The 27,576-nt window shown below is 48.2% G+C and overlaps 1 protein-coding gene across 8 annotated transcripts in view; it reads left to right on the top strand.

Moving 5' to 3' along the window:
* Window positions 1-27,576, top strand: part of STARD8 (StAR related lipid transfer domain containing 8) — a 96,735-nt gene that overhangs the window by 20,514 nt on the left and 48,645 nt on the right. For 2 of the 8 annotated variants that reach the window (XM_055338842.1, XM_055338840.1), the window contains exon 1: window positions 17,353-17,524. The exons of 1 other annotated variant lie outside the window; for it this stretch is intronic. In XM_055338842.1, coding sequence (XP_055194817.1) covers window positions 17,407-17,524 — 118 coding nt within the window. In that variant the 5' untranslated portion in view covers window positions 17,353-17,406. Of the gene's footprint in view, window positions 1-17,351; window positions 17,525-24,830; window positions 25,008-27,576 lie in introns of those variants that run through there. 5 more of the 8 variants (XM_055338839.1, XM_055338838.1, XM_055338844.1 and 2 more) reach the window with 3 other exon arrangements.

Raw genomic sequence — 27,576 nt, 5'->3', positions numbered from 1 at the left:
CAAACCAGTAGGTCAGAAGGAGGTTCAGGCCTTCAGGGCTCATTCCAGGACTCGCTAGGTACTCTTTGGACTCCCTGAAACACTTAATACTCCTTCCAAGTACTGATACCATGTTATACAAGTATGAATTGCTCCCTGAGATAGAAGTAGGTTCTGGACCCTAAAAGAAGCTCCTTCCCTTCAAACAAAATCCAAAATTCTGAATGGCCTCACAGGTTAGTTGACTAAGGAACCAGAAACTCCGGGTTCCAGTTTTGGTTTTGCCATTTGCCAACTGTGTGACCTTGGGCCTGTCCCATTCCCTCTCTAGGCCTTAGTGTCCCCCAACTATAAAATGAATGATTTGGTCTAATGACCTCAAAGTATCTTGCTGCTCTGTCATTCAATGACTCCTTCACTTGTTGACCTCACACCTCTGCTTAACCCATTGGCTCCCAGCAGCTTGCAGAGATGAGGAGGCTTCTGAGCTGACCTCGGCTACCTCTGTACCAAATCCTCCTTGAGGCCCCTTGCTCCCAGTGCACAAAGCTCCTTTTGTTGCCTGAAACCATTCAGGGCTTCTTTCCAGGCTCCTGTAGAAGTGGTGGAAGTGACCTGGGGGGTAATAGTTGGCTTGTAACAAGAGCCTGGTTCCCCAACTCAACTGGCTTTGGCTTGATTGCAGGCTTGGCCTTAGCACCAGACTCTGTATATCAGCTGCCCCAGCCCCCCCCTCCAGCTCTGAGGGGTCAGGAAGACCAGTTTAAAAGGGAAAAATTAGAAACAAATATATTAATTTAAGTGCATTTATTTAAGTTGCTGTTTGGTATCACTTCTAAATCTTAGGAGAGCAAGAGACTGAAATAATGAGCCTAAGAAAATAAACATCATGATAATAATTCAATTACTTCCTTTCTTTTAAAAATGATCAAATCATTCTTGTAATTATTTCTTGATAGATTTGGCCATTTAACATTTACTATTTCATGAAGAATATTTGCAGGGTATAGCTTATCCAGTATTTGACTAATAGTTTATCTAGCAACTTGGACTAGTATAAAGATCTATGTAGTTAGAGGATATCTGGAATTGATTATGATTTGAGACAGGAAATATTTCTATCATGATCTACAATGAATTGAGCCAAGGGAAAATACTGGACTGTGCGTTGAGAATTCTAAGGTCTAGTCCCAGGTCTGACATTATCTCTTTCTGTGACTTTGACTTAGTTGTTTCCTTTCTCTAGACTTCAACTTTCTTGTCTGAAAAATGAAAAGATTGAAATAGAAGGTCCCAAAGTCCTCTGCACTCTGATTCTCTATCATCCTTGACCCTCCACCCCTGCCAGAATCAGACTGAAAGGAAGGAGAGGTGGAGACAGGGTCAGTGGAAAGGGCAATTTCAAGATGTTCTTTGGGATGGGACAAGGATTTTCAGACCTGGAGAGGAGTGTAATAGCTTCCTTTCGGATCAAAAGGGGCTGGGAAGCCCAGGTTCCCAATGCCTGTTATCAGGAATGCGAAACAGAAAGTCAGGCCCAGGCTTACAGATGCAGGTCAGGCAAAAGGCCTGAGGCACAGCCTAGTGGGACATTTTTACAGATAGGACCAGTTCAGAATATCAAAGCAAGGTCTGGATGGCATAGGATAACTACCCAGGGGTTAGGAAGGCAACGGGAATTACAAGACGAATGGCAGGCCTGGAAAAGACCTGGGAACATCCCATAAATCCTTCAAACTCAACACTAAAAATCTATTCATCATCATTCTCCTGGAAACCTTCTCCTTCTACAGGACTTTCTTTCTTGATTAATGTACCATCACCCACCCAGTCAAGTAAGAATCATGGGAATCATCTTCCATCTCTCACATTTGCTGTCATCCAGTTACCAAATCATGGCCATGAAACTTCTTTGTAGTGTTTCCTACTTCTGCCTCTTCTTTTCCACCCAAATGAGGATAGCCCTCCCTTAGCAGCTTTGGCATGGATGCTTGCTACAGCTTCTTAACTGGTCTTCCTGCCACCATGCTTTCCATTCCAGTCCATTTTCCATACTACTGCCAGAGTTCACTCTTTTTTATACGATTTTATTTATTTATTCGTGAATGACACACACACACACACACACACACACACACAGAGGCAGAGACATAGGCAGAAGGAGAAGCAGGCTCTATGCAGGAAGCCTGATGTGGGACTCGATCCTGGAACTGATTTATATAGAACCTGAGCCGAAGGCAGGTACTCAACCTCTGAGCCACTGAGGCATCCCCAGAGTTCACTCTTTAAGAGAACAATTTGGTTGTGCTCAAAAACTTTTGATTGTTCCTTACCTTTGACCATAGTCCAAATTCTTTGCATTGGCATTCAAGGTATTTCACAACTTAAACAACCTATCTTTCTTTCATCTCCCTCCACATCTTCACATTTCTGAGCTCCATGGGACAACTCTCTATTTCCTATACAATTAACTCTCATATTGGACTCTTCACTGGGAGTGTCTGTGCCAGCACCCAGACACACAAACACTTGGCCTGTTAATCCATCCTTTAGACTCCCTTTCCATCAGATCCACATCTCTATTATACACATGATACTCTTCCTCATTTGCCTCCTTTCATTCCTGTGTCTCCCAAAGACCATGAGTGTATGAAAGCTACATCTGACTGACTCCTATAGTCCCAGAACTAAGCACAGAGCCTCACATAAACAATGACTCTGGAAAGGACTGTCTTCTATTTTTGAAGGCATAGCAAAAGAACTGCTGGCGATCAGGCTAGTGACTTCTTCCTCTCAGCAGACTTTCTTCTCTCTCATTTCACCTCTGCACTCGCTATTACAAATTGTCACACAGACCCCACTGTCTCCAGATGACAAATTGTCTTGAGGTGGGGCCTTGAAGTTCCTGTAGTTCCATTTAATGGTGCAGATCCATGTAAAACACATTTATACCAAACCCTGAAAACTTTGAGATTGCCTTAGATATCAAGTCAGGAAGGGCACTTAAGGACCTTATTAAGCAGTGGTTTTCAAACCAAATACTGAGGAACTCTAGAGCTCTCAGAGATTCACTGGGTACGTGAAAGAAGGACAGAGTTGAGGGGGGCTTAATTCAACCAAGTTTATTTTACCTTTTGAGGATTTCATGAATATTTCATTTGAAGACTGGAGTTGACCCTGTAAAAGCAGATGTTGGAGATCGCTGCTCTAGTCCAGTGCTTAATTGCTAATAGCCTCCCTTTTACACCATTCCTGCTATGTATCCACTTGGGCTTGGACCAAATTCTCCAGGTATGGTCAAGTATCCCTTTTCATTCTATACTCAGTTGAAAGTTCTGATTTATATAGAACCAGAATCTGCCTTACAACTTTCACCCACCTGTCCTATTTTCACCCCTTGGAGTCTCATGGAACTCGTTCCTTCTTCCCAGGACCAATCTACTGGCATTGAGAATTTCCCAAGGTCTTTGATGGAAGTGACTTTGCAGTTCATACAGTTCAATGCCTTCATTGTAGTTGGAGAGCTCAAAGCCCAGAGAAGGAAAGTGATCTGCACAACAGCAGACAACACATCTGTGGTAAAACTGAGACTAGAAGCCAAGTTCCCACTCACCCATAATGTCCTCCCCTGAATCTGTCTTTCCCCAGAGTAAATAGCTCCAACACCCAAAATGATTTCTCACTATTCCAATGACAATTCCCTGAACTTCCTCCTGATTGGCAGCAACCAATGGCCAAAGATCAGCAGCTCAGCTGGTGAGAGCTCTATGGTACCCAGGCTTTGGTTGGCCCAGAGTAAGGGCAAAGGCAAAGGAAGCAAACTGGCATCAAAAACCAGAGCTGTTCCTCAACACAGCCTGGATGCTATTCTCCTCCTCCTCCTCTTTCCACAGGAATAAATTCTATTCAAACAGTGCTCCTCTCATGGCAGGGCAGCCAAGGGGCAGCTCTCAGAGGCCCCTTCTGACCTATTTGCTAGAGGGTCCCTGCTGTGTGACCTTCCACATCCCAAACCCAGAAACAGGAAGAGCTGGTTTGGTTTACATTTTGAGAAGAAAAATGAAAACATAGGAAGTGAGGATCCTGAGAACAGAGGCTTCCAACTTTGTGTCCATGTGCTCCTAAAACAGGATATTTCAGAGAATACATTCCACAAGAGAAGGGAACGTCCTCCTTATTAAAAACAAAACACAAAGCTCTTCAAGGTTTGGAAAGAGAATAAGACCAAAAGGAGAGTCTTAAGGAGGGAAGGGCAACTGTTTCGGAATCTACAACTCTTCCCCATCCACCACTTGAAACTGTCGTACTTTGATCTTACTTCTGTTATCACCACATCTGGCCCCCAGAGATTCCCTGCTTCCTTTAACCTATGGCCCAGGGAAGGTCCAAGCCCCTTTCCCTGTTTATCTGAGGATCAACAAAGTAGGCTGTCACTCAGAACCTTCCTTTAAAGCCAAGAAAAAGCAGACATTAATTATAGAACCCAAAAATAGAACAGCATTCAGGCTTTACTATGTAAATGTCTCTTGTCTTAAAGACAGCAAAAGAAGGGAAGCACTTTGTCAGTCAAATATCCCAAATATCCCTCAGAGTAACTACTTCATTGCCTCACATGAGCTGCTATAAGTTTGCCTGGCTTTCTCCCCTCTCAGCTCTCTGTCACTGAGAGGTGGGTACCATATTGTTTCCCAACCACAATTACCAAAAGAGACAATGCAAAAGGTTCTTCTTTAAAAAAAAAAATAAAAAAAAAGAAGTTCCACCCTTCCTCTTTGCTCTTCTGTTTTGTTTCTTAAGCTCTACATATGAGTGGAATCATATGATAATTGTCTTTCTCTGATTGACTTATTTGGCTTAGCATAATACCCTCTATTTCCACCCACATCATTGCAAATGGCAAGATTTCAATTTCTGATGGCTGAGTAATGTTCCATTGTATATATTAAAATAAGATGAAATCAGAGAGGGAGATAAACCATAGGAGACTTTTAACCATAGCAAACAAACTGTGAGTTGCTGGAGGCGAGGGGTGTAGGGGCATGGGGTAACTGGGTGACAGGCATTAAGGAGGGCACGTGATGGAATGAGTACTTGGTGTTATATGCAACTGATAAATCACTGAACTCTGAAACTCATAATACAGCCTGTGTTAATTGAATGTAAAAAATAGAAAATAAAAAAGGAAAAAGAACCCTTTGGGCCTTTCCCAGTTCTGGTTTTGGCATTGAGGAACATGATTAGTTCACAGGTAATTGACAGGGTAAAAGTGTGAATCATCTGGGTGCCGAAGAAACATGGCCCCACAGAGAAACAGTTCTGGTCACCTCTGGAGCTTCTATAGGCACACATGACCATGTGCTACATGCATGTGTGTGTGCACACACATACTCACACAGCATCTTTACCAAAAATCTTAGTCTTACAGAGTAACAGTTCTTTCGGAACACAAAAATATACTACTGTCTCTGGCTTCTAAGACTATGTGTTCCCTTGGGCCAGTGGCAAGGAGAACCTCTTCTTGGAAGATGCTTCCAAGAAAATCTGCTTGGAATTAATGGCTCATTCTCCTTAAAAGATATGGGCAGAGGAAGCATTATTTTTATATTAAAACAAACACAGAGGGATGCTTGGGTGGCTCAGCAGTTGAGCGTCTGCCTTTGGCTCAAGGCGTGATCCTGCCTTTGGTTCAGGGCATGATCCTGGAGTTCTGGGATCAAGTCCTGCATCAGGCTCCTGCAGGGAGCCTGCCTGCTTCTCCCTCTGCCTCTTTCTCTATGTCTTTCATGAATAAATAAATAAATATTTTAAAAAATAAAACAAGCACATAAATGTTATGGAATAGCATGCAAAATTCATGTGAATCTGTGGGATGAAAATGGAGACTTTGAAGAAATTTCATACTTGAGGCCGACTACATGGGCATCTCCAGCTCCTTGGGGCTGTGTGGGGAATGAGTTCATTCTGGTCAACCAATTAGTTTTTTGATGCAAAAGTTTGAGAAGCACTCACTTGAAATGGTGGGCTTCCTGAGGGTAGAAACTTTGTCTCACTCCTCTCTGTATCTTCATGCCCAATACAGAGCAAGCCGCAGACAGGGTGTGCTCAAGAACAATTATTTTGTCTTTCCATCCACCCATCTGCCCATTTGTCCTTGTCGAGGAACAAGCCAAAAAGATAGCCTTAAAGTGGTAGAAAGAAATCAGTTTCTGGAGAATTCAGACAACTCTGGATTGAATTCTGACTCTGTCACTTATTAGCTGTATGATCATCTCTCTGAGCCTCAGTTTTAAAATAAGGATCAAAATACCCATCTTCTGGGTTGTTGTGGGAACTAAGTGTGGCAGTGTAAGAGTGCTCTATAAGCTCCCAGACAATATACAAATAATAGTTATTAAGATTATAAAATGACCACCATGACTAGCCCAGGCAGTAGGGGGAAGGAAAGAAAAGATATTTTCTGCAGCCCAGAAGTCTGAATTGAGATTAAGAAAACAGGAGCTGTGGCCTTAGGAATGAGCCCCTGGGCCTCTGAGATGGGGAGAGCCAATGTGGAATCTTGGCTTTAGGGCCCCACCCCCACTTCAGGAAAGCAGTGTGCAGGCCAGAGGGCAACTTCTTCCAGTAAAGTGATAGAAAGATCAGATGTTGCCTGGTATACCTTGGGACTCCAAAGACCAGATCTGCTTGCTTTCTCCTGTCTGCCAATGAGCTCCTAGGTGGCCTAAGCTCATGGCAAGGGTCATTTGTCAGTAGGGGCTAAAGTATAACCAGGCATGATGATTTTACTGCTAACAAACTCTGTGACCTTGGGCAAGTCTTTTCTCCTCCTGGACCCGGACTTATTCACCATTAAAATGAAGGGATTGGAGAGAGTGGATTCTAAAGCCCTCTATCTCCTACACACTATGGTTATGTGGCCCTTAACTGAAAAGGTATTCAATCTTAGTTTTCCAAAAAAGAAGTGATCAATCTTATCACCTGATAGTTTGATACTGGACTCCAGTAAAAAAAAAGTAAAAAGCAGTGTGGGGCGGCCGGGCTGGAACCCTCTTCTGTTTGTAAGTCTGCTGGTCCTTCTGCCTCTGTCTGGCTGGATTGGCAATCTGGGATCACAATCCAGGTGAGGGGTGGGTGGATGAAGCAGGTGTTTCCCAATCTGTGGGCTCTGACCCAGGTACCTCACAATAGAAAATGAGAAAAGGGAAGAAAACAGGAAATCCTGTCCACTGTATGTGCCTAATTGTTCAGGAAGAATTCCTTCTAGGCTGGCTCGTTGTCTCAGAAGTCAGCAACAGCTGCTGAGCTGGAAAGCTGACTGCTACAGTCTCTGGGATTCTGGGACTCCCCACCCCCATCTCAGTCTGTTTAGAACTTTGCCATTTTTCTTTTTTTTTAATTTTTTATTTATTATTTATTTATTTATGATAGAGAGAGAGAGAGAGAGGCAGAGACACAAGCAGAGGGAGAAGCAGGCTCCATGCACCGGGAGCCCGATATGGGATTCGATCCCGGGTCTCCAGGATCGTGCCCTGGGCCAAAGGCAGGCGCCAAACCGCTGCGCCACCCAGGGATCCCAAGAACTTTGCCATTTTTCAAAGCTCTTTTCAAAATACTGTAATCTCCCGCTTCAGTCCCCAGCATACTGTGTATCAGTCTCCTAGCATAGACCATATTCTGCCTCATGTTGGAGCAATTTCCTTTCACATGTGAATTAGAAATAAAATACATTCTCCAAGGAAAACATTCAACCTGTATATGGATATAAAACAGAGAACCAAAGTCCTATAATCCCTCATTCCCATTTTTCATAACTAACCACTGTTTGGAGGTTTCTTGGAAGCTTCCCAGAAAGCTTCTGTTGGTCAAAGCTATTGAAAAGGCAAGAACATGATGCTTTGGATAGACTCTTGGCTCTGGAGACAAAACTCTTGGGCTTGTGCCTCAGGTCTCCATTTGCTGGTCAGATTAGCTTTGGTGAACTCGGTCTCATCTTTGATTCTCAGTCCTCTGCTCTGTAAAATGGGATGATTCCTCTCCTGCTATCTCACAGGACTGTTGTAAAGACCAAATGAGATGAGAAATAAAAGCATTTTTGGAAACTATAAAGGGTGCTCTCTTTCGTTCCATGCTTATATCTGCAACTTGAATGTAAGACCCTGAGAACAGAACCTGTGGTCCCTCTGGGCCTGAGTTTCCATTGCCTTTAGCCCAGACGACTTGTCTAGAACAGACAGGTGGTGAACGATAGGAGATATGGAACCAAATCCCAGAGGGTGGGCTATACCTAGAGGGATTGGTGCTTTATTCCTGTCCTACCTCTGGGCACATAGTTCTTGACTTTCCTTTGGAGACAACCCCAGCTGAGAGGCCCATTCTTCTAAAGTTTCTTGGCTTTCAAAATGACATCTGACTTTGAAAATCCTGCAACTGCTCTTTCCAGCCTCTACCTCCCTCAGCTCCCAGTTCCCCAGATTCTGGTCCAGCTAATGCTTTTGGAGTTCCCCATGTGTGTGCATGTGGATGTAGATATAGATACAAATATAGGTGGGAGAGAGAGAGAGAGATGGCTAAGAAGATTCAATTTTTTAAATGGGCCAGCTGTAAATGGTTGGAAACAAGAGCTGGAAAGCTCCTCAGGTATCATTTAGTCCAATCACTATCTAACCTTTAACGGCTGGGGAAACAGAGACCCAGAAATGGGAAGGGATTTTCCCAGGGAGCTACTGGCTCTGACAGCCAAGTTAAGGAGGGGAAAAGCGAGCCTCTGGGCTAAGGGCACTCATGTTAAAGGAACTGGCCTGGAGAAAGTGGGTGAGGGCCAAAAGAGATGAAAATGGGCAGAGAGGGGAGGATCAATCAGTTGGGGCCATCTGAAAAATTCCCCTGGAAAGTGGGAATATAAGAAACATGAGGGTTGTGGTTTAACAAGTTATTGTGAGTCTTGCTGAGCAAGGAGAGGAAGGAGAGAGGAAGAGAAAAATAGTGGGGGCCAGAAAAGGGGAAAAAAGGAAGAAGGAAGGTTAAACCAGGCAGATGGAGAATATTCAGAGTTGTAGGCTCAGTAAGGGCTGAACGTAGCAAGTCAGCAGTGTCTCATTGCATGCAGGACATCTAGCTACCTTCTAAGTTCCCACCAGCTATGCTGTCCAGTTTCTTTTAGACTCTGCACATGCGAACCAGTCCTTCTTAGCAGATGCAGTATTTTTCCACCTTATTGTTTGGGGAAGTGGCCCTGGACAGTAGGCTTTGCCTCAGATTTTGGCACATGAGGGCACCATACGGCCTGGACTGGTTGTCAGAGTGGGAATGCACTCGCTCTCCAGCCATGATCCAATTTTAGGCACATGGTCACATTGTGAGGTGAACTCAGCCCATTTTACGTACGAGGGCTAATATCACTTGCCAATGAAAATAATAACAACCAAAAGAATAATACAGATAGCTACGTATGTATCAAGAACACAGAGTTTGCGCTGATGAACAACGGGGCCCCAGGGCCCAACCGCCTATATTCAAATCCCTGTTGCACCTCTCATCAGTGGTGTGATCCTGGGCAAGTTGCTTAACTTCTCTGTCAGTGTCCTTACCTGTAAAGTGGGGATGATGATAATACCTTCTTACAAATCTTGTAAGGATCAGGTGAGTTTACCCAGGCAGAGCCTTGGAACAATTCCTGGCATGTAGTTTTCAACAAATAGTAGCTACAATTGACTTCAGCATTATGGGCTGGGCACTGCTCTAAATGTTTTATTTGTATCACAGTGGTGTATAACGATCACTCAGAAGGCAACCCAGGTGCAAGAAGAACATAGTCCATTATCCTTGACATTTTTCTTAGATGCAGAGCCTTTCCTCCAGCCCAGACTGAATTCAGTGTAGAACTCCCATATATAGAACAGAGAAAAAGTAACATGGCTCTGATTGCACCAATGTTGGGTAGGAGTGGGGGTCTAGAGCCTCCTGGTTCAGCCTTTATGTATTCTCCCCTTGCCCAACATCCCCAAGGTAGGCCTTGAAGGTCTTCTCTGGTCACAGTGAGGAGCGATCTGCAAGCCTGCTGATGTAATCCCTCCAACCTGTTTATGCTCAGATGAAGGTATCATGAACCCAAAAGGGCGAGTAACATGCCCAAGGTTGGCCAGCTAGTCAAAGGCAGAGGGGGGTGCAGGTGGCATCACTAGGCATGGAGGGCATAACTTAGTGGAGGAGAAAAGCCTCCTTGGTTAAGCTAGAACACAGAACATGCTAGGCTTGGGCAGAGAACAGCTAGGAAAGGAAGGTGAGCAGGCGGGAAGGGGAGGCTGAACCAGAAGCCCTGGCCCTGAGTCTTGTGTGTGAGCCAGACCCTGTGAACCCTCCTATCCTACTGGAGCCACCCTAGACTTCAAGACAATAGGACAATGCCCTACTGTTGTGGGGCCTCTCACTGCACAGGGGTTGGGGTTCTGTTTTGACAAGGGATGTAGTCCCCTGTCCCTAAGGGTTCCAGTCTGGGGAATGCATCTGACCTGGGGCTAAATTTGCCATTCTGGCCTTCTGATTGGACTCTCAGCCTTAACTGGGCATTTTTTTAGAAGGCTTCTTTGCCTCCGGGATTCCGGGATGGCAGCCAGGCTTCCAGCCCATTGTTGTCAGGGAAGTGCGGGGGAATGGCCTGATGCTCCGCCCCTGGTCCAGCTCTGCATGTGGGCATCCCTATCTGTTCAAGGTGTGCTGCTCTTTAATCTAAGAAGCTATGTTTGGCCAGCTTTTATTTCCAGGCTTTAGCATGGGTTACCTGAGGACATCACATGGAGGAAAAAGTACAGGAGAAGTTCCTCCTAGAGAACCTTGGGACTTCTCTGGAATCCCTTCTTCTGACCTAATCACTTGATCAGCCCAGGCCCCATGAGAGCTCTAGAAGACTGTATTTTCCAGAGGCAAATATGGGTGGGCAAAGCATGGTTGCAGTTGACTCTGAGTTGCTTGCCCCTCCCTGGATAGGCCTCAAGATTTTCATCTGGACCATGATGGGGTGGAGCAGATGCTCTCTGAGGGCCTACCAACCCCAGGGCGGTCTTCCATGGAAGTCCCGCACCACTTGGGTGCTCTCTCATGCACTGGTCTAGAATCCCGTAGGAACATACCAGCTGATGGATGGAAATAAAGCCTGCCCACGGCCATGGTTTGCTGGCCCTTTGGACCACTCACAAGAGGGTGGGGATGCAGGAGGCAGATTAAGGACTCCTAACCTGCAAACTACTCCTCTGACATAAAAGCAGCTTTTGCTCATAGCAAGACCAGTTGCTCAAATAGACAGAGCCCTGATCCACTAAGCCATAGTGCAAGATGCACATTACTGTGGGCTGGGTGCTGCACCCTGCCAGATGATGGGAAGTGGAGGAGGGGCTTTCTGAGAGTTCACCAGGGTAAAGGTGCATGTACTAATGCTGGGGAGTGGGGATGGGGGGATGGCTGGGGGTGGAGCCAGATAAAGGCAGAAAGATTCAATGAAGATTCGAACTATACAGCATACATGATTCAGGGGCGGGAAGAAAGAAGTAAAGCAGGGTGAAGGGCTAAGGGGCAATCTTGTCATTGATAAAGGCATCTCACTGATACTTTTACCTCTGATCCATATAACATCTTAGGGAGGTAGGTGTTATTGTCTCCATTTAACAAGTGAGGAAACTGAGGCCCAGAGAGGTGATATGACATGTCATCAAGTGTTAAAGCTGGTGTCCAGCAGGCGCCTGGGTGGCTCAGTCTGTTGAGGATCTGCCTTTGGCTCAGGTTATGATCCTGGGGTCCTGGGATCGAGCCCTGCGTGCTTGGGGCTCCCTGCTCAGTGGAGAGTCTGCTTCTCCCTCTGCCTCTGCCCCTCCCCCACACTCTTGTGAACACTCATGCTCTCTCTCTCTCTCAAATAAATAAAATCTTTTTTTTTTTTAAAGCTGGTGTTCAAACCCAAGGATGCTTTGAGAGTTGCAGTGCAGTGCTCAGGGATTCCTTTCCTCTCTCTGGAGCTGATAAAATCCATACATAGATACACTACTGCTTCCCATCCAGCATCCCTCTTACTAAGCCTTGGCTGCAAGGGCCTAGGAATTATCTTTCCCATTTTATAAAGGCCCAGAAAAAGTGAATGATTGTTCTGGAGTCTCAGGCAGGGCGAGATAGGGGAGAGGCTGAGGTTCAGGCCCCTTACCTACCTGCCTTTACCTGAGAAGCTGCAGAATGCTGTAGCACTCTCACTGCCATTTTCTCCGTATCTCATCATTTTGCACTTACTTATCTCAAGTTGTGTTTGCAGGGTAGAAAAAAACTATTTTTATTTTCTAGGCTCTGTAACTTGCCAAAGGTCACACAGCTACTGAATGGTGGAACCAGGACTTTCAGACCAGAGTTGTGGCCAAACTCCCCTCTGCTTTCCCACAAAGTGCATTTGGCCAGTAAGAGGTGGATGAAGAAAGTTCATTGAAGCATAAATGTTGAGACTAAAAGCAGCAAACTCTAACCCCTTGGGATGACAGACCCTTCACTCTTTTCCATATGAACCTCTGAATTGCAGAGGCAGTCCTAGGGCCTTTGAGGGAGAAACACAGAATCCATTGAGTTCAATTCTCCAGAGCATACCCCAGAGCTGCCAGTTCCTGTGGCTCATGAGATGTCCCATCAACCCAAATGGCCTTGTGGTCAGGGTGCCAGGTTTAGTCTAACCACACAAATGGTAGGATGGTGGAAGAGAGGGCAGGGTTCTCTCTCTTCCCCTCTCACTACCTGTGGTTGCATTTCATGTTTGGTCATTGAGTCACCTTTCACGTTCCTCTATCCCAATGACATCAGGGAAAGAAAATCCAAAATTTCTCAGCAACCATTTGGCATGGTTGAGGCTGCTTTGGGGCCACTTGCTCACTCATTCTCTCAATTGTCATCAGTACTTTAGTGAATGTTCCCTAAGTGCCAACTCAATGCCAAACTCCTTCCTGAGCAACGGATATACCATGAGTAAACACAGCTTTCAGGCAATTCACACTCTTATTGGGCAGGAAGACATCTAGATAACTAAACTCAGTATAGAATGATTGCTGATATAACTGAGCTGTGGAAGCACTCAGATGGGGAATGGCTTATGGTATTCATCGGAAAGGCTACAGGGCTATGTAGGACGTTGCCAGGTGCAGGAGATAGGGAGATAGGGCAAATAAGTTAGTCTCTTTGTACCTCTGTTCTCTCATTGGTAAAATGGCACAGTCACAATACCTGCAGGGTTTCTGTAAGGAGTCCATGAATTAAAATGTGCAAACAGTTGAGAACAGTGCCGGGCACACAGAAAGCTCCATATAAGTGTTTGTGTTTGTAAAATAAGTCAAAAGAAATAAGAATGAGTGTTTTTGTGACAGAGGAGATCACATGTACCACGTTTGGAAGGTTAATGACATATTGGGTGTTCTGGGAATGCCAGCTGACTTGGCTGTGGGACCTTGTGCAGCGCTTTGAATGTCAATGTTAGAGGCATGGACTTGTCCCTGTGTATGATGTGCAGCCATTTCTGAAGCTGGACCTTTGCCACAGAGAGTGGCAGAGGATACCCGTGTGAAATGCTAGTGCTCTGTCTACCAGCCCAGCAGGTGCTAGGTCTAAGAGACTGCCACAAGCCAGGGCAGTCAGTTGCCACAGATGAATGGAAGACAAGCCCTACCTGCAGCCCAGACCCTGGCTTAGCATCATCTGGGAAAGGGTGAGTCAGTGGGAGAGACACTACGTACCTGCCCTCAAGGAGCTGCTCATCTAATTGGAGTAAGTCCTGCTTCTGCCGAGAATCAACTCAATCATCCTGGTGGAAGGTGGAGATGTGTGGGTAAGAGTCTCCTTCATGGCCTGAGAGGCAGTATGTGTAGCGGTTACCAGCCAAGGCTGACAGGCTGTTGGGGTTTATTTTTTTATTTTTTTAAGATTATTTATTTATAAGAGACACACACACACACACACACAGAGAGAGAGAGAGAGAGAGGCAGAGACATAGGCAGAGGGAGAAGCAGGCTCCTCGCAGGGACCCCAATGTGGGACTTGATCCCGGTTCCTGGGATCATGCCCTGAGCAAAAGGCAGACGCTCAACCGCTGAGCCACTCAGGCGTCCCTGTTGGGGTTTAAAACCTAGTGGTCACTTACGAATTGTGTGACCTGGAGCTAATTGCTTAACCTCTCTGTGCTACAGTTCTCCCACTGGAAAAGTAGGCAATGCTGATAATTTTACCTCCTCATAGGAGTGTCACAATGATTTAGTCATATGTGGAATGTGCTCAGAATGTTGGCTCATAAGAAACACTTCGTTAACATTAGCTGTTCTCAGTGACTAAGGGCCCACCATGTGCTAGGTATGTGGTACCCCTGGGGTAAAAGGCAGTGGCCTGGCACACACAAATGCCCAGGATCAATGTAGCCCATCTTCTTGGAGCATCAACTTTCCTCAAAGGCTTAAAGGAGAAAATCCCCCATTTTAGAAGAAAACAACATGGATGTATACCGGAGTTAACCAGGAAATTCAAGTACATGTTTCAGATAAGAGGGACTTCAAAGACATCCTCTGCATAGAGACAAAGCTTCCCGTTATGTCTCCAGCTCCCTAATGGTTTCTATGCATTCTTCCCCCCAACCCTTAGGGACACTTGGGTACAAACGTTCCAGCCACACAGACACATGTGAGCTCAGAGAACTTTAACGATGGCTCATTCTCTGGGGTAAAGATGGTCACCGTCAGGATATGGGTGAAAACTGAGGTTTGGGGTTCAAATTCTGCCACTGTCACTTATTAGCTGCATGAACTTAGGCAAGTCACGTTACCTTTGTCATCCCTCAGTTTCTCCATCTGTGAAAAGAGGGTGATGGTGACGATGATGAGAATAGCAACAAGGAACCTACTTCAGAGGGTTGTGGTAAAAACTCAATAGACGAATAACCACAAAGCACTTGGAACAAGGCTGGGCAGATAGTGCTCAGTGCACAATAGCTTTTATTAAATCTGTTCTCACATTCCCTCCCACAACAACACTGGCAGGTAGGTGTCCTCCTGTCAGTTTTATGAAGGAGGAAATTGAAGCTGTAAGAGGTTAGATCACATGCCCCCCCTCCTCTTTGCTGATAGAGGGCATTCCTGCACTGGGGGAAGGTGGGAATAAATGAGGTCTGAGGCCCTTTCCAGTAACAAGGTTCTGTGATTCAAGGTAAACTTAAGAGCCCTTTCGTACCACTGTTCTGGCTGGGGCTGAAGCAGCAGAACTCAGGAAAGGGAGGGACTAGCCAGGGAGGGAGATGCCTTAGTAGGGTAGGAAATGGCTTCTGCCGCCCTTCCTTCTAGGCTGCCGCTCTGAGAGGCTGGGTCCTTGCACTCCCACCCCAACAGAGAGCAAAAAGGAAACTCCTGTGCTTGGAGGAAGCTGACTGGGGCCCTCTTCCTCAGAGAGGAGCTTGCCCCTGGGGCAGAGGCAGTGCAGCAAGGCTGCTAGAAACTCAGAAGTCAAAGGCTTGCCACTATAAAGCTGAGCACAGACAGGGGCCTCCCAGTGGCTGCTTCTCCTGGCTGAGCTTATCCAGAGTGGGGATTGCCCATAGGCCAGAGGGTTCTGGAGGAGAGGAGTGAGCTCACCACTGATTCATGAACAAATGGGGGAAAAGAATCCATTAAGTAACACGGCCTTGTAGAAAGAGGAGTAGACAAGAGATCTATCTTGACTGTGAAACAGACTCACCATGCGATGAGCAAGTTCTCTTCCCTATGGGTAGAATACAGTCACTCAATGCTTTGTGAACACCTACCATGTGCCAGCACTGCCCTGTGACCTAGGGTGACACACATGGAGATCGACATGTTATTTCTCATTCCTTTCCAGCTTTGACATGGAGTCTATGAAAAGTGAGTGCAAATCTCATGCAAGTAAACACATGCCAATTCACAAACTCCTCTTCCTTTTCCTAGCCTGTCCCTCACAAATGGTGCTGCTTGGCCTTAGCTAGTGGCACAAGGTATGGAGATGGTAAAGGGAGGGGCTGTGACCTTCACCTGTGTATCTCTTTATCATCATTCTGATTGAGTCATGGGATTATTTTTTTTTACATTTTTTATTTAAATTCAATTTGCCAACATATATAGTATAACACCCAGTGCTCATCCCATCCAGTGCCCCCCTCAGTGCCCATCACCCAGTTACCCCATCCACCCACCCACCTCCCCTTTTGCAACCCTTTGTTTGTTTCCCAGAGTTAGGAGTCATGGGATTATTATCCTCATTTTACAGGTGAGGAAATGGAGGTTCAGAGAGGGCTTTGTCCAGTTAGTGTGGAGCCACTATTAGAATCTTGCCTTCTTACTGGCCACCACCAGGAGTGGAAGTGGCCAGGTCTGAGAACTGGTGACTTTCTGCCTTTCCCCCATTGTAAACAAAGGCATATAGAACTCCCCACCATCCCCAAATTGGGAAATGCAAGTTTATTTGCTGTGGGCGGAGGTTAGGGGTAAGGCAAAGAGTCATGTAATTTAGGGTCCTGGTCCAGGCTTTCTTTGTGGTAGATCTCCAGTGCTGAACCTTTGAGAGTAAAAGCTAATCTTTCTTTACGGAGACTACTCCGTGCCAAGCACCGTGCTCAACTACTTTAGAGCCTCATCGCAGGACTGCAACAGAGATAATTGTCCCACTGAGACAGTAACTAAGTCATTTACATTCTTGGGCCTAGTTTTGCTTCTCTAATGTAAGAGAGTCTCTAAGAAAGGAATGCTTCTGCTCCCAAGGTCCAGGATATTCTTGGTACTAGAAGGATTTCCAGGTGTTGTTGCTGGAACCCAGGGTTCTACTGCTCTGGTGAGACACAAAATGGAGCTGCGAGGGTGGTAAGAAGCAGGGCATGGAGGAGGTTGTGGGTGAGCAAGTCAGTTAGTCCCCCAAGCTGGCCGGGGCCATGGTTCCCCTCTCCATCTGGCTGTTCCAGAATGTCTTCTGCCATGGAACATGGCTGGTGAGATCTGGAGGAAACAGGAGGTGGAGGGGCTGACCTAGTGATAAGACCCTCACTATCTTGCACTGGCATGGGACCGCAAAAAGGAGTTGGCTCAGGGGTGAGAGACCCGCTGGAATAGGGGGCCAATATGGAAAAGGCCGGAGGGTCACTTCAATCCAGGGGAGGAGGCCCATGGCAACGGGAGAGGGCAGACTAGCAGCGCTAAACGACTTGAGGCCAGTGTAGGATAGAGAAGGGGGGCTTCCTGCTCCAGGTGGGGGTGTGGAACTTTCCAGTCACCACTGAGGAGGCGGGGCAACCCTGTCCGTCATTCCCTCAGCCCCTCCCTGCCTACCCCTGCGCCAGAGCTGCAGTCCTCCCTGCCTGTCGTTCTGTCTGGGTGCGCCCCCCCCCCCCAGGAGCCAGTGCTCTGCTTCGGAGTCTCTGGTGGACGCATGGCCGAAGCGCGGGGCGGGGGACCAGCTTCGAGGCTCCCAAAGCCCTGGACGTGGATGCCGTGGAAGCCTAGGGCCGTGAAGGGCACCCGGTGGGACCCCCCGCGCTGGAAGCCAGGTGAACAGAGCGGGGGCAGACCCCTGCGGGGGCGGTCAGGGCTGAGGGGCGCTGCCATCGGGCTAGGCGAAATGCGAGCCCCCCTCGCCTCCGTGTCTTTGGTGGCAGTCTCATTTTCATCTCTGTCCTCTGTCCATTTTTGTCTGAATTTCACCCCTGGCTGGCACTCTGGTTTTTTTCCGACCTGCCATCCTTGCACCCCTGCTTTCATCTAACGCTTAGCCAGCTCTTGCTCTTTCTCAAGGTCTGTCCATCTGGATTCTCCTCACCCACCTCCTCTCCCTCTGCTTTCATCCTCTGCTCAAAGGAGGATGCTCGTGAACATGTAGTAGGCATTTAATTAGTGGTATGTCCCTTCCCCCCTAGTCCCCCAGCACTTTCTTTGTTTCTGCCTCTAGCGTCACACTTCCACCCTCCTGTCTATCTTCCTGTCCCGCTGTATGTCTGACCCTTGGCTTACATTTTTGCTTTGACCCACTCTCTCTGCCCTTCTATCCCTCTTTTTGTCTCCTCATCCTTGGGTCTTACTTCCTAGCTGGTAGCTCGCACACCCCCTATCACTCCAGGGGACCCTGACTGCTTCACTCTCTCCCCTTGCTGCATGACATGGCCCAGACACCCTGGCAGCACCTTTGGAGTCACCTTGAATTGCCTCAAAACTCCATCCCAAGGCCTCTTTCCATTCCACAGGTCTCCCAGACTACCTGGCACTTTGTCTTTTTAAAAACTGAAAAAATGTGTTTCTATGAGCACTTAAAAAAAAATTCCAGGCCCTGATGCTTCCTTTCCCCCAGTAAGTTCTCCCTTGCTCCTGGCAGGTAGGAGACAGCAAAATGGGTTGGGTTTCTCAGCATGGGTTTGTCATGGAGCAAAACCACACTTTAAAGGACAGGGCCCACAGAAATCCCTCAGAGCCGACACTCTGTACACATGTGGACCCTGAGGCCCAGAGAGAGCCAGACTCTCAGCCAGGTCACACAGTTCCTCAGTGATAAAAGGAGGGTAGAAGCCAGAGCTGTAGGGTCCTGGTCCCTGATCCAGGAGCCACTTTCCTGGTGTTTCATAGGGGTCTGTTGATCCAGAGATATCAAGTATCCCACCTGGGAGCCTTACTGCCCCCTCTGTCCCTATCCCCTGGGACCTGACCTGGCTACCCACCTGCCTGGGTTGGGTATTCTCTATCTGGAGGCTGCTGTTGCCTCTTCCATTAGCATGAGAGCTCCATTGGCATGGGAGAGACCCTGACTGTTGGGCTTACCTGCTGTGTTCTCTACTCCAGCCTCCCCCACCAGTGCCTGGGTGCCTATGTGGACTGATGGGTTGATGCATATGTGTAGGGAACCTCCTGGCTTTAGCTGAAGATCAACTCAGAATTTTTATTCAGTGAGAATGTGTGTGTGTGTCTGTGTGGGTAGCTATGCTTGGAGAAGGGCACACTGAGAGGGGCTTCAAGAGCCCAGACCCTTAGTTGAGTGGCCCTCGAGCCTCACCACACATCCTGTGCCCTCTCTGATGCATCCAGGGGCCTCTGAGGGCTGTTCTTCAGGGGAAATAGGGTGGGTGGCCAGGGGATGGTTCTATCTGCTTCAATTGAGATTACCAAGCCCTAGAGACCCATAATCATAGGGTTGGACTGGGCCAGACCCTGGAGAGACCTGTGGAAGCTAGTCCTCCTCCCCCACCTTCCACCAGCAGCCCTCCAACCACGTGGGCACCGAATCTGGTTGCATTATGGGGTCAGCCATAATGCATGGATGGGGCAGCCTGTTGAGTGGGAAGGAAGAGCCCACCCTTTCTAACTCCCCCATCTCCTCCTCACTCTTTCTGTTTTGTCCCAGGAGTAGCTTCCCCTGAGAGACAAGTGGAAAGGTCCCAGGCAGGGGGACAGCATCCTGAGCTATGTTCAGAGGCTCTGTGTGTCCACTGCCACTAGGTGAGCTGGAGGTAGTACTGGAGGCAGGAGCCAGATCTCTAGACTTCTGGGTGGTTTGACCTCAGCATCTGCCCCCTACCACCCATCTCTTTCTCTACCTTTTATCTCAGTCTTCCTCCTTCCTTCTTCTCACTTTCCTCTGCTCTTTCTCTTCATTCTCAGAGGACTCTTACACCCCCAAGTACTCCCTTCCTCTGCAAAAGCCCCACAGATGTTGGGCTTCTGGGAACCTCACCGCCCCCCCCCCCCCGCCACAGGAACACACAGAGAAGCTCACAGAAGCAGAGAATGTTATGGAAAGAAGGTGCCCAGGGCGCCTGGGTGGCTCACCCCATTAAGCATCTGACTGTTGATTTTGGTTCAGGTCATGATCTCAGGGTTGTGAGATTAAGCCCCTCCCTCGCTCCATCCCCACCCTTAAAAACAAAAGGAAAGAAAGGATGTACCCAAGAAACCAGGACTCAGCTCTGTTTTTCCAAATGAGAAAACTGAGCTTGGCCAGGAAGGAGCAAGCTCAAGGGCTGAAACTAAGTCAGGCAGAGGGAAATGTTGTTGAGTGGTACAGGGAGGGTTCCTTTGGTCTCAGCTGCTTGTCACTGTGCGTGGGGTTAGAGTGAAGCAAAGCAATGGGGCTTGTGTTAGAAGTTGACTTGCTTTTGCTTATCTCCTCACTGCACCTTAACTGTCGTCTCTGAAGGGCAGGAATGGGGTGGGAGAATGGGAGTGGACATCCTGCTCTGGGTGTCTGTGCCAGGTTCACCAAGTGTTCAGCCCATCTGTTTGAACTGAGGCAGGAAGACCTCCCTGAGGAAATGGAGGAGGTGCTCCATTTGCCTGCCCTCTTTGAGATTGGCCAGGGGCCCATCGGGTGTGAAATGGGGCCCACCACACTGTCACAGCTCAGTGGGTCTGTTGTGTGGATGTTGGGGGGCCAGCTCTCCATCCACTGACGCTTTGCCTAGTGTCTGTTGGCGAGATGGAGGCAAGACTCTTCAGTGTCTGGGGAGGAGTGGGAGGCAGGGACTGGGTGGGCCTGGGTCCTCCATCTCTAGCTGCCTAGTTCAAGTGAATGGAGGTTCATCATGAGCTTCCCCAAATATTCCTTTCAATAGTTCTGGGAGGCAGGTGAGACAGAATAAGTACATCCATGTCCTAGCTTGGGGTTGCAGGAGGTGGTGTCAGAGAGACTAAGTGATCCCTAAAGCTCCTGTGACTTGTGCCTGGCTCAGCCAGTACTCCAGCATTCCTCACAGCCAGTCCAGGTCTCCTAGCCCAGCACAGAGCTCCCCCTTTCGGGGTACTCCGGAGTGTGGGGGTGGGCACAGCCATAGTGGTCTCCTAGGCTGTGGGCTGAGAGGTGGTCTTTATGCTCCTCCTAGGACACAGCTCTGTCCCCCACTCCCACTTAGCAGTGCACAGTGGGGTGCCTGTTGCTCCTCACCTTTTCAAGCCCCGCCCACTACCAGATTCCTGCTTCCTACATCAGCCACAAATACCCCTGCCATGGCATGGCTTCTGAGACTTTTTTTTTAATGAACTGTAACTATTTCATGTTGTGGGGATCGGATCCATAGTCCCCTTTCATGAAGCTGGGTGGGGACCCCCAAACCTTTAAAGAGCAGGCCTTTATCCTCCCAGGCTTGACTGGTGGGCTCTCAATGTGGTATGCGGGAATGTGTGTGCAAGTGTGAGGACATCTGTGGTCATGTGCTGTGCAGGGCCGGTCCAAGTCCATTTTCCCCTCATGGTTCCTACCCCCCACCCCCACTTCTTTCTTCTCAGCTGAGTTCCATGGAATTATTTGCTGCTGCTCCTTTAGCTCCATGGAAAAAGAAGAGTGGAAGCACCTGTTTCATTACCTGCAGCCATTCCCTAGTGGGGCTCTGGATCTGCCTGCAACAGCCTGAAGAATCCCCATTCCTAGGCAGGGAGAGGTGTGGGGGCCATTATGAGTCCAGGTAGGCACTTACTGGGACCCAAATGTCTTGAGGTATGGCTCAGTAACAGCATCTGGAGTTTTTCTCTGCCACCTCCTAGAGGAGAGAGCTGATTGGCCTTGGAAAAAAGCTGAGCTGTCCAACACCTTCAGTGCCATCCCATCACCTGCCACCACCCTTTATAGCACACCCTCACACCCACTGTCTTCATTTTGCCTGCTAGTGGTTATGCGCTAGCCTCATTTCACAGATGAAGAAACTGATGGTTGGAGTGGCACAATAACTTCCCCTTGGTGACACAGCCAGCAAGTGGTAGAACTGGGAGTAGTACCCAACTTGCCTACTTCCTGATCCAGGGCTTTTTTCCCCATGGCTCAGTGTGTCTGTCACCACATCTAACAGTTAGGAGCACTTATCGTGAGTTAGCCACCATCCTAAGTGCAATTTAGCCTAGTGGATCCACTTAACAGCCATATAAAGGTCAGGGCTGTGATTATCATTCACGGTTCACGGGTGAGGAAACCGAGTCACAGAAAGTTGCAAAATAACTTGCCCAATGTCACACGACTAGTAAGTAGCAGAGTTGGGCTTTGTACATATGCCCTCTAACTTCAGAATCCATCATACTGCTCTTTGTATGACACAACTGGGCTTTGTTAGTGGCAGACAGAGGGAAGCCCCATGTCTAGGGCATAGAGATGCACACATGCACCCCAAGGCTTTTCCACCTGTCCTCAGACCACCCTCATGCACTCTACATTATCCTGCTTAGTGGCTGAACTGGCATCCATGGTAGTAGCAGCCGCAACAGCACTGTAGGACACACAGGCAATAATGGGGCCTGTGGGAAAAGGGACACCCAGGATCTAAAGGCTTCAGTTATTACCAGAGCCACTCAGGATGCAACCCAGAAAGGAGATTGTGTAAAGTTACCTTTGCCTCATTTGTTCCAGGAACCCTTACTATAGATCTGTTTCATGCAAGACCCTGGCTTAGGTCAGGGCCTGCAGCTAGATCAGGGAGCAAGGATTAAAGGGAATGAGCTATCTCCTTCTAAAGAGGCTGAGTTCTTGCTTTTCTGAAGTTCACGGGATAAGAGATGGAGATCAAGAAAGACCAAAAGAAATAGCCTAGACATTGCTTGGGCCATTTTATTTTATTTTATTTGGCCCATTTTGAAATGTCACAAGGTGGGGATCCCTGGGTGGCTCAGCGGTTTAGCTCCACCTTTAGCCTGGGGTGTGATCCTGGAGACCGGGGATCGAGTCCCACGTCAGGCTCCATGCATGGATGGGACTGCTTCTCCCTCTGCCTGTGCCTCTGCCATTCTCTCTGTGTGTCTCTCATGAATAAATAAATACAATCTTTAAAAAAAATAAAATGTCACAATGTGCATGGCATATATTAGGATTGTTGCTTTCCCTGACTATTGTGCTCACTTAGTCCTTCAAAAGATGTTTTTATTGAGTACCTACTCTATGCCAGGCATTGTGAAGTTCTTGTTCTACTCATTTATAGCAATTGCTCTTTTGTAGGTTTTGTATTTTCTATAGTTTTTTCTTTTTTAGTTTTCTGGTTTGATTATTGTTTATTTTTTAAAGAACTGAGTGTCTCAGAATCCATCATCTCTGAGTCAGTTAAATATATCTACTAAAAGGCTAGCGGGGTTTGGCCGTTATTTATATGATTGCAATTTCTTCATGGTTGTCCCTTGAATATCTTTAAACAGTACTGAGAAACTACTGTAGGCACTGTTCTTGGCACGATGAAGTGGATGGAATTGGCTGACACGGTTTCTTTTTTTTTCCTTTCCTTTTTTTTTATTCATGAGAGACAGAGAAAGGCAGAGACACAGGCAGACAGAGGAGAAGCAGGCTCCATCCAAGGAGCCCGATGTGGGACTCGATCCCAGAACTCCAGGATCATGCCCTGAGCTGAAGGCAGATGCTCAACCACTGAGCCACTCAGGGGCCCCTCTGACATGGTTTCTTTCCCTTAGGGAAGCTGTAAGGATCCTACAGGAACTGTGCTTTTAGGGTTTTCCAAAAGCAAGGTAAATTTGGCTCCAACTCAGGACCTTGGGGATGCTTACAAATATGACAGCCTAGCCTCAGGAAGGAGGTCGTCTACCTTCCCACCTGTTACAGGGGTTCCTGACTCTGGGTAGGATTTTGTTTCCAGAAGGGAGTTCTGGAGTATAGGTCTCATCTACACCCAAGACCCATAGGGACATGGCTCATCTTGAATGAAATGCCAACTCCAATCTTGCCATTGAGAGAAAAGGGGGGAGGGTGCACACTGGAGCTAGCCTTGCTTCATCATTTCTCCTCTGATTCTCATCAGGGCCAGCAAGGAAGGAAGACCAGAAGGAGGGTGGCACCTGGGACTATGTCTGTCTTTGCCATTGCCTGGGTGACCTTAACAAAGCTGTTGTCCTAATAAACATGAAGTCTTGCTCTCGTCTGTGTTGTGTGCTCTAGCAAACAAATGAGGTGGATGTAGGCCCTGCTTTCTAGGAACTTCAGCTTCCTAACCGATGTGCAGGTATGATCCCTACCATGGATCTGGTGGGTTCACTTGAGAGAGTCATCTCAGTTTCTGTATTTGTAAATGTGGAGGATGGTGAATGGATGGCATGTTGTCTGTAGTACTCCCAGTCCTGGCTAATAGGAGGTCCTCAATTCAACAATGAAGTCATCATGGTTTTGAACTTGTATTGGGACCCTTGTGAAGAAAGGCAAGAGAGAAATCAAATCTTAACACTCTATTATTGAATATAAACCAGCTTTCTGATGGTATTTGCTGTCACACTCTTGGGAGCCCTCGCCTGTCATGATGGATGCCCCAAGTTTTCCTGGCATTTCTCTGCGGAGGTAGAGTTTAGATTTGAGGTAGAGAGCTGGGGGTAGTGGGAAAGTTGCAGAATGCTGGGGCCTGTGCAAAGTGGGAGTGGCAACTTCCTGCTCAAATATTTAATGTCCAAGATTGTCTCTTGGCTGTCCCTACTAATCAGAGATCTCACTTAAGTTGTCTTCTGAACTTCCCATAAATTATCCTCAGCAAGCCACTAAACCTTCACGTGCACATAGCACATGTATTTAAATCCCCCATACAGTGCGAGGCACATTCAGAGTCCAATGAATAATAGTCTGTGCGTGTGGCCAGCTCGCTCCTTCACCCACGGTCGCTAGTTCTGGCTGTGACTTCTCCCCGCCTACCCCCTCCCCACCAGCGGTGTGACCTGAGCAAGAGGCAGCAGCGCGGATATCGGAGGAGCTGGACGGCAGAGCCCCGCCCACCACGATCTGGGCCGCTTTCTGGGAAGTCCGGTGGGCCGGACTGTGCCCTCATTGGTCGAGGGGCCTGTAGGTGGGCGGGGCGTCCCTAGCGCCCGACTCGCCACAGTTTCCTCCCCACCTGTGCGGAAAGTGGCCTCTGGTTGACAACAGCTAAGCAGCCTCGCGGCAGCTGCCCTTCTGACTGGCACCATTACCCTCGCCAGACCCCAGGCTCTGATCGTGTCCCGGACGGAGCAGTCCTTCCTGCACTCACTTCCTGCCCACTGGCCGCTGTGTCAGGGTCTCGAACCCAAAGTGGTGGACGGGGCCTCCAGGTAGGAGTTGGGGCGGCGTCAGGGAGAAATCCCGACCAACAGGGCAGGGCCTCTTGGGGCCCCTTGCCGGGCCTAGTCTCCGGCGCTCTCCAGCCCCCCCTCCCCCTGCTCTTAGCGGTTGGGCCAGGCAGCGCACGCAGGAGACGCAGAAGAAACCAGCCGAGCCACCTTTGCCCCCAGGATTTGGGGTCAGAGTCGCCGAAACTGGGGGCCTCCTTGAGCCTGCTGGCAGCGCTTCTCCCCAAGGAAGCCCCGCGAGGAAGGTGGTAGAAGGCTTTCGGCCCATTATCCGGGGCCTGCAGGAGTCCAGAGCCATAGCTCTGGGGCTTTGGAGGGGGACTGGAACTGGGCAGGGATGGCGGCCCTTTGGGCTCTGAGCCACCTTGCCTACCCTCTTCCTTCCTCTGCTTTTGAGGGCATTTCCAGGAATCCCCGGCGGGCCGTATGGGCTTTCCCCTTGGCCATTGTCCTCCCTTCTGGGAACCGCTGCAGACTTCCCTGGTGTTAAGGTGGCTGTGGGGATCAAGCGAAAACCTTTGAATAAGTCGCATCTTTCAGGGCTTAGTCTCCCCATGAAGTCCCAATTGGGTTTGGATTACTGAAGCTCCTTTTAGTGGCAGCTTTTGGGATTTCCAAATTATGTAGCCTGGGGTTCTCTCCATTTCTCTTCTCCTAAGTCTCTTTAAAGTGGAGCACTGAATTAGGACTCAGGAAACTGGGGTTCAATCATTAATTCATGTGACCTTGGGTGAGTCACGCTACTTCTGTGGGCCATAGTGTTTTCAACTGCACTTGTGCACATTCAGCCACACTCAAGTTCAGATGGTGGGCTGGATTTCAGTATCTAAAGGGCCAGTCTCTTCCATGATATTTTGACTTGACCCACAGGTCCAGGCTCCTAACCCATGGGGAAAAGGTTGTCTTTGAGATGCCTGGGGAGACAGGACCTATGCAGATGGAAAGCTTTGTGGTGATTATGTAGCCAAACCAGCTGGAAAACTAGTAGTGGTGGGAAGGGCAAGCAGGACAACAGCCAGACTGAAGGTGGGAAGGAGTGGGGCCAACTCAGAGCCTGGGACTCCAGAGGTTGGGCTGGAGAAGCCTGGCTGCTCTGTGTCCCACTTGGAGTGCTGAGGTCTGCCTACCTAGGAGAAGAGGGTGATGAATCATACCCAGGGCTATTTTCAAACCCTAACTCCTAGTGTGGGAGCTGTTCCTGCCCCCACTCTAAGGGTTCCTGTCTCCAGCTACATCTTTTCTTCTTGCTCTCTGAATTTTCCCCCTCACTTCCATCTGCCTGGAATAAAGGATAGACGATTTCTATCTGGGGGATAGGAAGGCTGACAGCCCGAGGGCATAGAGGAAGAGGCACCTCTGCAGGTGGTTTATGAATGGTTGATGGAGCAAATGGGTAAGAGTGTGATGGGAACGATGGTGTTGGGGGCTTGGGGGTTCTTTCACCCTAAAGCTATAGCTGCCATAGCACTGGACATTCTGGGCTTGGTCCTCATTTCTGGGATTTGACCTTTGTCCAGTTTTGTTGTGGATTTGGGGTTTGAAATTTCTGCTCCCTGGACCTCTGTAATTAGGGCTAGGAAACACCACATGGACAAAATCCCATTTCCCCTCTTCTTCCCTGGCCTTCTGTCCACCTCTTAAGCAACTCTTAGAGAAGTATGCTAAGCCTCACTGTGCATCTGCAGCTCCCCTCCCCCATCTGGAGAGGAGACAAGGTTGAGAGATTGGTGTTTAGAGCAAGAAGAGGGGCAGAAGGTGAACCAAGAGGGGCTGTGTGTCTTGTGCAAGTGCTGGGGAGTGGGGCATGAGCTGTGCAGGGTGGTTGGAGGGGCCTTCCCTAATAAAGCACACCTCCTGAGTTTGAGTTTAGGAGCAAAGAAAGTGCCACAAGGAGGCCTGAACTTTGACCCTCTCTGCCTTCTTGAAGCTTTGAAATTCTGTTCTTAAGACTAGGAATTGGAGAAGGAGCAGAGGGGACCGCTGGAGACAGCTACAGGAATACCCTGCAGCAACACAAAAGCAAGAAGGCTCCAGAGGAAGGAGAGGTTGGAGTCTCTAATCTGGATGCTGTCGCAGCTGCTGGTACTTTTCTGCTAGGACACTCTTGGAGTTCTCTGTTCCAGCCACAGGAAGTTCAGGGTCAGTGGATGGCAGTTTTAGTCAAAGCATAAAGCTTCTCTTTTTTGGAGAAGGTGGGGCAAGGGGTCTTTAGCTGGAAGAAGGGACTACCTCAGGCTTGAATAAAACAGAGAGAAGGTTTGGGTTTCAAGTTTGGGTAAGATTAAGTGTCTTGGCCCTGAACCATGGGCCTTTGGGAGGCTATTATCAGATAAATAGAGATAAGAGATCTCAAAATCTGAGGGATCTAGGATGGGAAGTGTGAGCTCCCCCATCCTACATCCCTGAACAAAATAGTTGAGCACAAGCTAGGCATACAGTTGTTGGCATCAAGTGTTCATTAAGGCTCTTTTCCTCTGTGACCCATGGTCTTGGTTTTTGTGTACATGAGTAGGGGGTGAGTAATTGAATTAATCTGTTACAGGTTTGAAAT

The sequence above is a fragment of the Nyctereutes procyonoides genome, unplaced genomic scaffold (genome assembly GCF_905146905.1).
Source record: "Nyctereutes procyonoides isolate TBG_1078 unplaced genomic scaffold, NYPRO_anot_genome, whole genome shotgun sequence".
Taxonomy (NCBI): domain Eukaryota; kingdom Metazoa; phylum Chordata; class Mammalia; order Carnivora; family Canidae; genus Nyctereutes; species Nyctereutes procyonoides.
The sequence above is the reverse complement of the archived record's forward strand: the minus strand, read 5'-3'. Positions and strand labels throughout refer to the sequence as shown.